We start from the raw sequence: 14,855 nt of genomic DNA on the forward strand, positions 1-14,855 counted from the left end.
CTGCTGCAATCACCAACTGCTTTTTTTTGTTAGGAGCCTACAGGGTCTCTGGGAATAGAATGTCCTCTGATGGCTCACAATTATATGCATTACAAAGCCTGTTAAATGCGCCCCATTCTGAATCCTGTGATAGTGCAGAACAATGCAGACCATTGTCAGATCAACAGGCAGGCGCCATTCAACGAGAACTCTCCGTGTTGCCTCCACACAGGGGAGCTCAGCCAATCAGATCAACGTTCGGGAGGGGCTTGGGCCATGCAAAAGAAGGTCTGGGGTGACCTCCTTCAACAGCTGCCCTAATCCAAAACTAGAGACAGTTTCCCCTCTTCACTGGCGCTGGATTAGACTGGATCTCACAAGGTCACTGAGCCACCTTCAGCAAGGCCAGCTTTTCCCATGCTTCTTTCCAACAAGCAATTTTACATGGCCTAAATGCATTCATTCCCTCTAGCTGCCAAAATGTTCAGCCTCCCACTGCAACAAACTGATTCTCCATGAGATTTCAAATAAAAGTGCCTACCTCCACTCCGGTTCCAGGAGAACATTTTTGTTTGCAGTTGAACGCTACTTTGGAGACCCGAGTTGTAGTTTGCCTACAAACTAAACGCAGAGAAGCAATGCTCTGTGATGTTCTGTATGGAGAGTATTGTCTTGTCCTGTCTTCTTGCAGAAATCTTGCTGAAAGCCTCCTCACTGTTCTGCTGAGCAGTCCGAGTGTGAGAGCACGCGAAGCAACAGGACAACTAAATTCCCTTTTATAGGAAGCAAGTCTGACCAAACACAAGTCCCTGTCCTTCCTAGAATCCACCCCTTCCTAAGCTGAAGAGCATATGGAGACTTTTTTAGGTCGGATAAGACTCTGGACGAGAGTGAACATGTGCACGAGAAGCTGAAGATGGGATCAGGTTGTTTACCGCATGCAGGCTGGCCTTTCTGTCCAGTACACCAGCTGTCCGTGCACCAACAGTGGGGTCACTTGCCCAAACAAGAAAAATTAACCGATCCATTAGGGTGGAATTGTGCACTTTAACTGTTCAAACTTTATCTGGTAAAATCATCCAGGGTCATGCATGTGTACATGTTCAGCACGGCCTTTTTATGACAGCCTCTGGTGATCCGTGTGCTACCGAAGCAGCATCCCTCATTAGTATCCGACCTGCTCGCCTGGCACCAGAAACAGTTTGTGACTTCATTATGAGAAGAATCGCACCATCCCCCGATTCCCCCCCATGCTGACATGACAAACGAGGCCAGAGTCTAATCCCAGAGTAGAGTTACAGGGTCAGTTTGGGGGGGGGGGGGGCAGTGGCTGGACGAGGAGCCACAGAGGAGAGGAACGCCCGGACACCCCTCTACAGGAAGCGAAGGTGCAGACGGACGAGCCTCCAGAATTAGAAATGCAGAGCGGTCTGGTGAAGATGTTAACGCTGGGTCTGCGTGGGCCTGAGGGGAGGAGTGGATTTAAGAGGCCATCACAGGGGATCACCATGGAGGGAGATTACATTTTTCCTAATAATGCCATACTTTCAGGTTATGGTGGATTCTTTAGTCATGTTTTTTTCCCCCTTACATTCCTGTGTGTGTGTTTTCAAACGCTTACACTTTGTGACAGCCCACTAACGTTACAGTGAACTCTCCAACTCTTTTTAAGCAGACGACTCGCTCATCCTCACATCTGAATGTACAACAAGTTATTATCCTGCGTAATGCTACTGAGTGATGATCAGCATTCTGAGCATTAGCGTCAACCCAGTATGCTCCAGGAAGTTAAAGCAGCCCTTAATCTCCAGTGAGGGAAGGTGCGAAACGTCAAGCTCAGGTTGCACAGGTGGGATAACCGCATTTGTCCAAATCACCTTAACCTCATTACAGAGTCCCTGTGGCAGGCCGCAGACAATCAGAGTCAAACGAAAAGGGTGTGCAGAGTTTTAAGAGTGCTGATCCCAGAGGATGTGACCAGGATTACAGGACAGGAAAGAAGGATGTTATTGCTGAATCATCTGGATTGAAGCAGTTAAAAAAAATAACATCATCAAATAACATCAAATCACAGTGCTGTCAGTGGAACACGAGCTCCAAAAATCCCTTCCCCTCGGCTCTAAAACATACTTCTCCATTGTCAAGTTGTCTATAGGACGGACATCCGGTCCAGTCTTTGTCCAAAGACCCAATTTTGATTAATTTTGCTGGGGGATGGGTGGGGGCTAAATTGTTCTCCTTTTTGTTTGACAACTGCTGTGAGCCATTAGGGTAAACTGTGGGACAACATGCCATTGTGATTCCAGCTATTCATATTAACAAGCTCATGAACGGAAGAGACATTCCGTGAGGTGGCAGCACCAAGTGGATGCCATCCTGCTTTCTCTGTGACGTAGAGCTGGACGGATAAAGATGTGCAAGAAGCTGATGGAACGCTTTACGTGCACTACCAATATTTGTGAGAGGAGCACCAAAAGCTGCACCCAGGAAGCCAGGCTGGTGTGGCAGGGCAGACTAATACCTTCAGGCAATATAAGCAATATGTGGCACAGGATTACTGTTAACAATCAAGAAAATTGTTAATAAAAATGAGTGTTTTCCTAAACGAAATGATCCCATACCAAAAACAATTATCGTTTTAATCATAAACATGATGTTGTCAAAGGAACTACAGTATTTACACTGGAAACAAATCCTCCACATCTCAGCAGCTTTTAATAGACTGTTGGGGGCTGAGGACGTCCAACTCCAGCAAAACTGAACAAAGTTTTATAGCACATCTGCAGTCAAAGCAGATGGTGAAAGCATCCGACATAAGGAGATCAAACCAGTAGCGGGGACCAAAGAGCCACCAGTGAAAACTGGAGCAACAAATGGGGACTATGGAACATTTGCCTTTGGCTCTGGTTACTGGTCTCCTAAACCACAGCAAAGAGGGAAGTTGGTCCAGCCAATTAGTGGACGACTTCAAAGTAAGAACCAAAAGAAACATAATGTGATACATAAAGAAAGTAAGATGGAAGCCCGCTACAGTGTGCTTTTTTTTGTAGCTGGTCAAACTCTTAATACAAGTAGCAAAATTGGGCAAATTCATACTGTTAAGCGTCAAACTTTCCTTCATTCGTTTTCAAAGCTCCGCGCGAGCGGTTTGAATCGTCTGCACCTCTCCAAACATTACATGCGTTGTAAAAACATAGCAACGGTACAGACGTGACATTTCAGTCCCCAACAATCGTTTCAACTCGATAGCTTCGCATTAGACAGATTCTGCTGTCATCTTTTTTTTTTTTGTTGTTGCTAACATCCAAGGTTTAAAATGACTTGAGTGGAGTAATGACACTTCCCGGTGAGTCGCGCGGTCCTGCTCACCGCGAGCCCTCGGCGGCAGGATGATAGCGAGGCAGTAGAGCTGTGGCCTCTAAACTTTCACCAGTTAAGTTTTGCTTCGTGTCGAAATTAAACTGAGAGTAAACTTACCTGGTCCCGGCCATTTTTCTTCACATTGTAACCGAGGCCTAAATAACGAGGGAACGCTGTTCGTGCTTCTGAGTTTAGTTTTCTGAGCCGCAGAACAGCGAGGGACGGGATGGTCCACCCGGCGATGGTGAATCCGATATGGAGTCTCCGCCTCTGCACGTGAGTCATGGGTTGGGATGGGGGTCACCCAGTCTGCAACCCCCACCCAGGGACTGTATATGAACTCCTCCCCTTTTACTCCATGCCCACCCCATCCCGGAGTCCTTCGCTGGCTGTCCGAAAAGAGGAGCCAAACCATAAACTAAACATTTAGTGTCTCGGTTGGCTTTGCGATGCAGAGTAAAAGACCAAAGCGACCATATCAAGCTCATAGGAGACATGAGATCTGATCAAATTTCCCCAGCCTATTTACACAATTATTTTTATTTTTTTAGATAAGCTATTCAAATGTCCAGGTAAAAAAGGTTCACCTTGTATTTGAGTCTCTGCAGTGGCACACTAAAGTTATCTGAGTCATTTGAATTTGATATCAGGGCTGCACAGCACAGTAATTCTTTCGTGACATATTCTCACTCGACTCACCCGGTGAAAGAAGTGGGGACCCATCTTAGGTTCATTATAGGCAGCATGCGTTCACTGCTGCTACCCAAGGAGCTGTTTGCGTTGACTGTGGCTGTTACAGGTTTACAATGTGAGACTTTAGCCCGCGGACAAGCAGACAGAGACACCTGCTGGACAGGAAAACAAGTACACCCCCCCCCCCCCCCCCCCCATGCGATTCCAGGATGTGAGTCGTGTAATATTTCTGGACAACCAACACTTTATTTACAAGTACTATCAGTAAACTAGCTCTATGAAAATATCTGAAGAAGAGAAAAAACAAAAACAAAGCCAAGTAGCTAAACATCACATCAGCAAGTAATACACCATTGTGTTTTTCCTGGGGCACAGAGTAGACTGTATTCATTCAAGTACACGGCGTATCTTGTCACAGTGAACCCTTTAAGTGCTTTTCTCATGTAAATAAGAAAATGACAAACATAGAAATCATGGGCAATTACATCTCTCAAGCTTAATTTCCCCTACATTTTGTCAACTCATATTGTACAATGAGGTCGGCCTCTTCAGTATTATAAAAAAATATTGTAAACATTTATATTAATTGCACAACATACATTCAAATACATACTGTACTGTACAGCAAGATCTTATTTCTGTATTGTTATCCTGTAGCACCGTGTACAGCAAGCCCAGCTATTTGGAAATGTCTACAGTGTGCGACTGACAATACAAAGGAAACAAATGGTACTCATTAATGACGCATTGTGTCAATGGTCAAACATTCTGGACGATCGTAGGACTGTGAAACACTGTTTAGAGCAGGCCTGTTCAAATTATGATCAGACCTAGTCTGTGTATGGGGTTGAACTTTTGCAGGCAGACTCTGGCCGCCTCGTATTTCACAGCTGTGAGAAAGATGACCTTTCAGAAAAGACATTCAGTGTTAAGATCAGTTATAATACAAAAGAATATGATAAAAAGTTGGATACAGTTGCTGTCGTAAAGTCCATGTCACTTCTATGTGAAGACAGGTTGGTGCAGAGGAAAAAATTACTCCTAATTTTTTCCTTTATCATCAGGATGTGCCATAGAGATGTCATGAGGCCATGATATCATTGTGTAGCAGCAGAGTTGACATGTAGCTCATCATGCTTCTACGCAGTCCCATATGACACACAAGAAAGCAGATTAAAGCAATATACTGTATATTATCTACAAGCGTTACTGCCAGACTGAATGGCTTGTGAACGCCAAACTCCCCCACCTGTTATATAGCATCCCGTTGCTGTTAGTCTTGACAGGTGGGGTCTAACCGATGTAAATTGACATGAAATGTGCTCCAGAACAGATAACTGAAGAAGAGTCTTAAAGTTTCCCCTCAGCTTTAGTATTTCCTTGACGTGGGGAAGGGCTACAAAGAGCAGCTCTCACAAATTAAACCCAGATTAGAGACGTTTCAGATTATGGTCCAGCGAAGTGTGGTCGAGGTCCTTAGGTCATTACTCCACATTCTCCTCCCTCTGGTGAAGATGCTATGAGACTGGTTGTGGGGTGTAGGTGGTTAGCCAACCCATCCTTCCCAAATCTGCCCCCTGTGCATGGGAAACAAGTGCGGTAAGTTAAATGTGCCGCCTAAAGCATTCACTGGAAACCATGGCTCCAGTAGTGGTCTGTTCCTACAAACAAAAGTAAAAAATGATAGTCTCAAAACTGAAAGCGCAACATACTGATGCTGCCATTTTTGCATTGCTTTACTTATATTAGGCAATATGAGGCAGAATATGGTGTGAATTTGCAATGCAGGTTAATGAGAGCTACTGTTAGTGGATGCGTACAGAGCTACAGTAAATAGGAAAGCATGCTGTTAGGTCACCTGACCAAAATAAAAAAAAATAAAAAATCTGGAAGGAGATAGTGGTAGCGCTTGGCTGACTACAAAGGAGCAGATGGGTTATGACAAACTCACAGTGATTTGGAGGAGGGCTTCTTCACTTTTGGCCTCTTTCGACGATGAACTGGCCTGAGGCATGCACAGCACGTAAACACGCGCAGGGCAAATGCACGTGCATGGAAACAAACACACAGGTATATACACACAGAGCACACACACACACACACACACACACAAGTGTTCACACATACATGCACACACACGTACACACAAGCAAGCACACACACACATACGCACAGCAGAGACAAGCAATTAGGCGTCATTAAAAAAAAAAGGGAGCAGCAGAAGCTGTAAAGCAGGCCTGGATCTTAACCTTCTGTGGCTTACTTTGATCATGACAGTAAGGAACCGTGGCAGTTTAAAGAGGTAAGGTTTCAGAGCAATTTGTTTCCTTTGACTCCCCAGACCAACTCGCAATAAGCAGAAACATAACCAAAGACTCACTAGGGAGGCAGAAACCTTCCTGAATTCTCATTGTAACTTATATTCCATCTGGAGTGTTTGTAAAAGTAATCAGCTGCGAGCTGTTAAGAGGAAGAAATACCTGTATTCACTGAAGTGGTTTCGCTCCTTTCCTCCTAAAAGGAAGTGGAGGGAACATCAATCTCAGTCTGAAATGACCGGAGACACGATAATAAATCATGTTTACCTGAGAGACATTTTACTCACCCTTCTCTGGGCTGCATTGCTTATGGCCTTTACAGCCCCGTAAGTCCATGAGCTGTTGATGCATTGAACTCAGAGCATTGCGGTCGAGAGTGCTGACAGCATTTATCAGCTGCAAAACAAGACAGCAAGGACAAAATGTCAGCAAAGGTTTTGGAAACTCTGGAAAATGTCTGGAAAACTGTACCCCCTGTGCACGTTGGAATGCACCACATGGATCATGTTGTGGGATCGTTATGTTGTTATTTTTGTTGAGGTATTTAGATATGCCATAATATGCGTTTCTGTACAAATGAAATACCTGGTATGGGTCAATATTGAGGTCAAAGTATTCCAGGAAGCCGGTGGCAAATTCACAGAACAGGAAGTTGTGTGTGTCATTGATGGTCCTGAGGCACCAGTATGTGTTGTTGTTGGCACTGGTGCACGCACAGAATGAACCCACTGAGGGAGAGAGGGAGGAGACGAGGAAGGGAGGGGGAAGTTTGGAAAACAAGACATTTTAAAAGAGGGCGACAGAATATTGTTTTTGTCATTTCTGCTGTGGAAAACAGTGCCGGGGACAAAAGGTATGTTGAAAAACACCGGGTTTGCTTGGATAGTTAGGATACTATTTTTTGCTCAGGCAGGTTCTGAACTGAATGAAATAACCGGTAAGTATCTGAGTGGCAGGCGTAATGGTAGAATGGAGTTTTTTCTCCCCCAGATTATCCTTCATGAAATGAGTGAAGACAATCTTTCTACAGAAAGTCTTTCTAAATTCCTTGCAGCCACGAGATTCAAATCAAAACTCAAATATTTTCCTACAGCTGCACTTACTCAGCTTTACGTAAATAAACGGGGCAGTAGCGTGGTTGTGAGCAGCATAGGCCTTTTCTACACTTTTCTGAATTATTGACCTTGATAAAGAGGTAGTACTTTATTAAAAACCATATTATACTAACATCACATGTATGGTTTAGCCTCTGTGAAACAACGTGACATGAACGCATCAGAAAAGTACTTTATATGCTATCTGTGGAATATTTTTTTGAACGGCTGCAGTTTCACGACTTGGTTCAGATCTTTTTGTGCTTGTTTGCCTTTTCATATGAATTTCTGCTGCCTTTTTCTTTCTAAACCTCATGACATTTTCCTTAGAGGTCAAAAGAAAAGTGACTTGAAAACGACTACATGACGTCACTTCCAACAGTCATATGTTGTTCCTCACTTGTCCAGAAGGGGGCAGTCTGCCAGTGATGGTTGTCATGGGTGAAGCAGGTAAGGCCAGGCATGCTGCAGGTGTCGTTGTTCTGAAGCCTCTTGAGGAATTTCCGCAGTTTTTTTCTGCGTTTCTGTTCCTTCTGAAGCCACTGAGTTTTCTGCTTGGATGGGATTCTGACAAGAAGAAAAAAACAAACATAATAGAGTAAGGGCTTTGGTGAGGAAATCAAAACCACTAAGTCATTGTTACATCAGTGTCCAGTTCTACCTGAGCGAGCGGGTTTGTCCCACATCGATTCGATAAGCCTCTTTATTCTTGAGGGAATAACTGAAAGACAAAAGACAGCTGTGACATCTGGCAGACTGCTGTGCTGGTCTCAATGTGGAACTGAGTTCTTTACCTGGAAGGGTCACACTGACATTCTTCTGGCCGCACCTTTTTCAGGTGACCTTTGACCTCACGCAGGTTCTTGATTTTGGTTTGCAAAGTTTCAATCTGAATGTAACGGGAACAGTTACTCAAGGCTCATTCCGCACCACTGACAAGATGTCAAATTTTATTTTGTAGAATTAATAATTTATAAACCTCATGTTCAATGTGCAGTTTGTGGTCTTTCCATGCTTGAAGGGATTTATAGAGGCCCCCGTCACAATAAACTGTGTCATTCATAAGGATGGAGCACCTGCAGCACACACGCAGTACATTTATAATATAGCATGACTAAAACTTCAATCAATTTTGATGTCTAAATTATTTAGTTTTTTCAGTCTTTTATCTCCAGATACATTACATATTAACAGAGACTTAAGGACACACATATGAACTCACCTGTGAGTGACTTTAAGGGCAGCAGGTGTTGTAAGTTTGTTGCTAGCGGTGGGTTTGGATGTAATTCCCATCCCACTGAATTCTTCCCCGTCTTCGTCGTTCCCTGCTCCTCTTCTCCTGTATATGCTCCAGCTGCTGTTCCTGGGTCGCAGGGGTTGATAGCTCCTCTCTAGTTCTACAGCATACAGGTCTCCGTCCAGCTCAAACGAGACAGAGCGGGCCCAGCGCCTCCTGGACACAGACTTACTGGATTTCATCTCTGCGTAAGACGAGACAGAGGAATCTAAATGAGACAAAAAGAGAGAGGTACTTTTTTGATACTGTAGATCAGGGTGTATTGTGAGAGTTCCATGCATTTTATTTCATTGTGTCTCATTACTAAAGGCTCACGTGTCTGCTCTATTGGACCACTTGGTGGCAGCACTGACACATGGCTCAAATCTCATGAATACTTCAAAAGCCGGTTAGTTTAGCCTGAGATTGATGGTTGCCTTTGTAGCCTCTTGCAGGGTGGATTCATGTGAAGAACAAATTTCTGAACAAATCAGAATCTATAATTAACTATCAGAACAATAGTATATGCAAATGAGAGGGAGGCCTTACTCTTTTTGCTTAGCAGTCTCTTCTTCTTCAGGATAGATGTTTTGAAGCCCATATCACCGCAGTTACAGATGTCAGAGTTGGACGTGAGAGACAGCTGAGAGTCACTGCTGGCCATCATAGCCTGCATACGTGGGGCAAACAGACTAGCCATGCCCTTACACTTATACAGCCTCAGCTTGCCAGTTGGGTCCTCCACACACTGCCACTTCTGAAACAAAGCAGCAGGACATATGGAGGTTAGTGGGTCTTGGTGTTAATATTCAGCTTATTATATATTTTTATCTTAATTATGCTTAATAGTTAACAGCTCACTGGCAACAGGCATTTTTCCCAAGTCACTAAAGACAGCTGCCATTAAGCCACTCCTAAAGAAGAGAACTCTAGACGCCTCTATGATGAACAACTACAGACCTGTCTCTAATCTCTCTTTTATATCTAAGATTATTGAGAAAGTTGTATTTAACCAGCTCAACGACTTTCTGAATGAAAGTGGAAGTCTTGATAACTTTCAATCAGGCTTCAGACGTCATCACAGCACTGAAACAGCTCTGGTCAAAGTGTTAAACGACATCAGGTTGAATACTGATTCTGGTAATGTTTCAGTCCTGGTCCTGTTGGACCTCAGCGCTGCGTTTGATACTGTAGATCACAGAATCCTGTTGCACAGGCTGGAAAACTGGGTTGGACTTTCTGGAGCGGTCCTTAACTGGTTCAGGTCCTACTTAGAAGGCCGGAGTTATTTTGTTACAATTGGCAGCTATGAATCTGAGCGAGTGGCCATGACTTGTGGAGTCCCCCAGGGGTCAATTCTTGGACCTCTTCTGTTTAACTTGTATATGCTCCCTTTGGGTCAGATATTGCAGAACTTTAACATCAATTATCACAGTTATGCAGACGATACACAACTTTATGTGTCTCTGTCACCGGACGACTGCAGCCCAGCAGACGTACTGTGTCAGTGTCTGGAGGAAGTAAACACCTGGATGAGAGAGAATTTTCTACAATTAAATGAAGACAAAACTGAGATCATTCTGTTTGGTAGCAAAGAGAAGAGGGTCAGCGTTGGTAAATATCTTGAGACTCGGAACCTTACAATCACTGACCAGGTTCGTAACCTCGGAGTGTTGATAGACTCAGATCTGACTTTCAGCAGCCACATCAAAGCTGTCACCAAGGCAGCTTTTTACCATCTCAGAAACATCAACAGAATTAAAGGTTTCCTCTCCCAAAAAGACCAGGAGAAACTCATCCATGCATTCATCTCCAGTAGACTCGATTACTGTAATGCTCTTTTAACTGGACTTCCCAAAAAGAGCATTAAACATCTGCAGCTCATCCAGAACGCTGCTGCTAGAGTTTTAACCCGGACTAAGAGATCTGAACACATCACACCAGTTTTAATATCTTTACACTGGCTTCCAGTCAGTCACAGAATAGATTTTAAAAGCCTGCTGATGGTTTACAAATCCCAGAACGGTTTAGGCCCAAAATACATCTGTGATATGTTCAGAGAATATAAACCCAGCAGAGCTCTTAGATCCAAGGACTCAGGTCAGCTGGTTCAGTCCAGAGTCCAGACTAAACATGGAGAAGCAGCATTTAGCTGTTATGCTGCTAACAAGTGGAACAAACTGCCAGTGGAGATTAAACTTTCAGCAAATGTAGACATTTTTAAATCCAGGTTAAAGACATTTCTGTTCTCATGTGTCTATGCATGAAATATCTTTTAACTTATCTAGACTGTTGCCTGTTTTTAAATTCATTTAAATGATTTTATTTGTTTCTTTTTATATTCTTTTATGTATTTTTAATGCTTCTTGCACTCCCTGCTGCAATGCTTTTATTTTATGTAAAGCACTTTGAACTGTTTGTACATGAAATGTGCTATATAAATAAATTTGATTTGATTTGATTTGAAAAGATCTGTGCATAGATGTTTAGTGTGCTTTGTAGAGCTCTTAAAAGGACAGTTTCCACACCCACAGTTATTAAATCTTTAACAATCCCTAGACGCACACACACATGCCACACACGCTGCTCTTCATTTTGAAGAATTGAGAACGTAGACTCTGATGTCACATGGAACCTCGAGAGTACAATGACAATAAATTTGAAACCAGATTGTAAATTATCACCCCGCTCCGTCTACACTCCATTTCAGTCTCTTGAAATTTTAATAATCTTAGCTCCTGCAGGTCAAGTACCTGTCCTGGCTGCTGGCAGGAGGTCTGATACTCTGCTTTCTGGCACAAGTCTTTCACCCTCTGGTATTTTGGCAGGAAATTCTCCTCCTGGGCCATTTCCTTCCCATCAGCTCTCTTGTGCGGAGGTTTCCTGAAAGCCAAGAAAACACATTGAGAGGGAGTCTGATAATGCCAGAAGACAATGCGTGGAATGAGAACATGGCTTGGAAAAGGTCAATCAATAAAACATACCCTCTCTCCACCAGAAATGAATCTCTCCACGATTTACTTTTCCTGTTCAACTGGAACCTGGAAAAAAAGTAAAAAATACCACTGTGGTATTTGCACTGAACAAACATGGATGCCATTTTGAAACACCATGCTTGCATTCTCTGAAAAGAGAGTTCTGTGACACATTTATATTTGGACTGCAAATTTAATTACATACAGGAAAGTTTTGGGGAAAAAAATTAAAAATTAAAAAAATTTAATAAATAAATAAATAAATCAGGAAATCACCGTTTGATACACTGCAACCTAATTCTAGCCTTTTAAATATCAATCTCAAACTCTCCATGGAGTGCAAAAATAATGAGTAAAAAATGTCTCACCTATTGACTGGCCGGTCTGTGGCCAGCAGCTTGAGGATAGACTTGCCATCCATTTCTGCAGGTATATCAATACCAGCCATGTCCAGCAGAGTCGGTGCCAGGTCAATGTTTAGCACTATGTGAGGATTACTGAGGGGCAGTAAGAATACAATTCACATAGAAATTGATGCAAAGAAATTCTCTCGGTGTCACTCATCTTAGATCAACCAACTCCTAAGAAACACATCTGGGTTGTTTGCTACCAAATGCTCTGCTACATTCACCAGTTAGTGAGTACCTTCAATATCAGAGTAACGGAAATGACAGAAAAACAACAATCTGAGTCACTCACATGGAACCTTGCTCCACATTAGGTCCTCGTACATAAAATGGCACGCGGATATCAAACTCATAAGCCATTGATTTGCCCTTCACCAAACCGAACTGGCCAATATGGTAACCATGGTCTGAGGTGTAAATGAGGTAGGTGTTGTCCAGTTCTCCAGTCTCCAGCAGCATGTTATACACCTGCGGAGAATAAAACGCATTGCAGCCATATAGTAAAAAAAGTTTTGGTTTATATTTGCTAGCTTAAATCTCTTGTGCCAGTTTCAAGGAAAAAGGAATTGAACAATTTATCAAGTGTGTCAGTGAATTCATTATCGAGTCCCAGTCAGAACAAGCACAGATCTCCCAGGACCTGAGACTGTCGGATGTATTGTAAGTGTGTATGTGTGTTTAAGCTTGTCTGCCTACCTTCTGCACACAGTCATCCACAGACAGCAGCGTCTGCATCCTCCTTCGCTGAAGCATGTTAGTGAACTGCATGTGGACGGGCTTCATAGGTCCAGTGTAGCGGAGTATCCAGTGCTTGTCTGGGTTGGGAGCATAGTTGTAGCTGGCGGTTCTTCAAAAAGGTAGAAAATAGAAAACAATATGTTAAGATAAAAAAATAAAAACAACAAACTTGTGGTATGGAGAACAAAACTAAATGTTATAAGTTTCAAATTTTGGATCTAAAAAAAATTCTGCTTGTACATAAAGGTGTTGTGTTCTGTATATTTGTACCTAGATGTTTCTTTATTGTATAATAACAAATTGGATATGGGAAATGCAGTAAAATCCTATATTGTACATATACAGCAATATCCTCTGCCGATGTTGGCTAATGTCCTTCCAGAGAAGGAAAACAGTTTACGCAATGTAAAACGTGAGCTTGCAAACCATGTTTAAAATGCAAAGTGTTGCAATCTATAGGCCTGCATGGTTGAATCAATATCTAACTCCAAGCCATACAGAGCGTTAATCATTTGAGAATAAAAACTGCTTAATGGATATTGAGGTTAGGGAGAAAATAGGTAACATTTAGATGGATTGATCTGACTGAAAACCCTAATATTACGCAGCTTAGTCTGCAACTCTAATGAAGTGTAAAAATGAGTGCCAAGGTGAGGGGGGTTATCACCAGAGTAGTGCAGGATTTTTATTGCCTCACTCCCCTCCTCTGGTTGATGAGGACAAAAGGAGATGGAGTGAGAAAAATAGCCAGACAAGGCGCTCTTGGCTAACATCACCCGAGGGAGAGCACATTTATAGAGAGAGAGAGCAATTAAAAGTTTGCACAAAGACACTGGGGCTGAATTTTCTGAATATTCTATGTATTAAAGCTGTGTGGCACAGGTTAATGATACTGGAGGGATTAGATGAAGCAGAACGAGTGTGTGAGGGGGTTGGCGGGAGGGGGGGTGGAAACTGCAGTCTCATTACTGGCCTTATGTACATCTCTGGAGGCCAATGGTGGGCTTGCCATTAGCTAACAGCAGTAGAAAGCCAGTCCGGAATATGGAGGATCAGAGAGACAAAGGCTGAAGTCAAAGATATGTGTGTGTATGTGTGTGTTTGTACAGTATGTCTATATGTGTGTGTGTGGGTGTACGTGCATCATAATCATTACCTATGCACTAAACATACATCATTTATGCCTCTCTTTGATCATGGCTGACAAAACAGTACAAAGTGAACAGGGCTCATTATGGTGTTAAGACTAATGCAAACAACACATGAGCCAAAAAAACTAGAGCAAAACACACGAGTGCGAGTGGAAGCCCCAGCTGCCGACAACATACTACAGGTAGACGAAGACGAGATCGCACTGAGATTGTGGAATTTGCGTCATTCTGGGTCAAATGAAAGGAAGCGTGAATGCAGGGATGAGTCATATGCAAGCAAGCAGCAGTGAAAATGTACAAATGTACCCTTGTACTTGTCAGTTTTGTCCCACAGGAAGCAAACACGAATTACCACAACTAGGCAAAAGCAGTACCATTCAAACAGTTCGCAGATTTTCTGTGCACGAATAATCATAGAATATCCAAAAACCTGAAACAGTGCAGAGCCTATATATAGCTTGTTTTTGACTATTTGAAGCTTACATGTGCTGCGATGCGTTGGGGAAGGCAGAGCTGTACTGCGGGGCAGAGTCCTCTGGACCGTGTGGAGCAACATGGCTCAGGACCATCATGACAGGCCGGTGAGGATATATCCTCTTAGACGTACGGAAGTAGTTGATGCTGTCATTGGTAATGATGTCTGTCAGGTAGTCCTGTAAAACAAGCAAACATCTTCCATCAGGCACTTAGTAAGTGACAGAAATAGTGAACGAGCAGATGTTAAAGCCTGCACTGCTGCGCTGGCTCTCTGCCAAAGAATGATGTGGAATCCAAAAACATCGCTGACAGAAGTAAAAGCACACGGTAGATTTGAGCAGCCATTTATCCTTTGATCCCTTAATCTTATTCATTTATATTTATTGT

At 43.0% G+C, this 14,855-nt stretch overlaps 2 protein-coding genes across 8 annotated transcripts in view; both read right to left on the minus strand.

Annotated features, from left to right (window-relative positions):
* The window catches only part of arhgap46a (Rho GTPase activating protein 46a), a 28,926-nt gene extending 25,319 nt beyond the window's left edge, over positions 1 to 3,607 (minus strand). For both annotated transcript variants that reach the window (XM_075460342.1, XM_075460341.1), the window contains exon 1: positions 3,457 to 3,607. In XM_075460342.1, coding sequence (XP_075316457.1) covers positions 3,457 to 3,470 — 14 coding nt within the window. In that variant the 5' untranslated portion in view covers positions 3,471 to 3,607. The remainder of the gene's footprint in view (positions 1 to 3,456) is intronic.
* Positions 3,608 to 4,266: 659 nt separating this feature from the next.
* sulf2a (sulfatase 2a) overlaps positions 4,267 to 14,855 on the minus strand; it is a 39,011-nt gene continuing 28,422 nt past the window's right edge. For 3 of the 6 annotated variants that reach the window (XM_075460346.1, XM_075460344.1, XM_075460345.1), the window contains 17 exons: positions 14,475 to 14,644; positions 12,799 to 12,949; positions 12,395 to 12,570; positions 12,064 to 12,192; positions 11,705 to 11,761; positions 11,474 to 11,603; positions 9,270 to 9,477; positions 8,667 to 8,949; positions 8,424 to 8,520; positions 8,239 to 8,333; positions 8,106 to 8,165; positions 7,845 to 8,011; positions 6,936 to 7,078; positions 6,638 to 6,746; positions 6,513 to 6,546; positions 5,984 to 6,037; positions 4,267 to 5,609 (listed from right to left, as the gene is read on the minus strand). In XM_075460346.1, coding sequence (XP_075316461.1) covers positions 5,579 to 5,609; positions 5,984 to 6,037; positions 6,513 to 6,546; positions 6,638 to 6,746; positions 6,936 to 7,078; positions 7,845 to 8,011; positions 8,106 to 8,165; positions 8,239 to 8,333; positions 8,424 to 8,520; positions 8,667 to 8,949; positions 9,270 to 9,477; positions 11,474 to 11,603; positions 11,705 to 11,761; positions 12,064 to 12,192; positions 12,395 to 12,570; positions 12,799 to 12,949; positions 14,475 to 14,644 — 2,094 coding nt within the window. In that variant the 3' untranslated portion in view covers positions 4,267 to 5,578. The remainder of the gene's footprint in view (positions 5,610 to 5,983; positions 6,038 to 6,512; positions 6,547 to 6,637; positions 6,747 to 6,935; positions 7,079 to 7,844; positions 8,012 to 8,105; positions 8,166 to 8,238; positions 8,334 to 8,423; positions 8,521 to 8,666; positions 8,950 to 9,269; positions 9,478 to 11,473; positions 11,604 to 11,704; positions 11,762 to 12,063; positions 12,193 to 12,394; positions 12,571 to 12,798; positions 12,950 to 14,474; positions 14,645 to 14,855) is intronic. The other 3 variants (XM_075460347.1, XM_075460349.1, XM_075460348.1) reach the window with 3 other exon arrangements.

This window comes from Odontesthes bonariensis, chromosome 3 (assembly GCF_027942865.1).
Source record: "Odontesthes bonariensis isolate fOdoBon6 chromosome 3, fOdoBon6.hap1, whole genome shotgun sequence".
Classification (NCBI taxonomy): Eukaryota; Metazoa; Chordata; class Actinopteri; order Atheriniformes; family Atherinopsidae; genus Odontesthes; species Odontesthes bonariensis.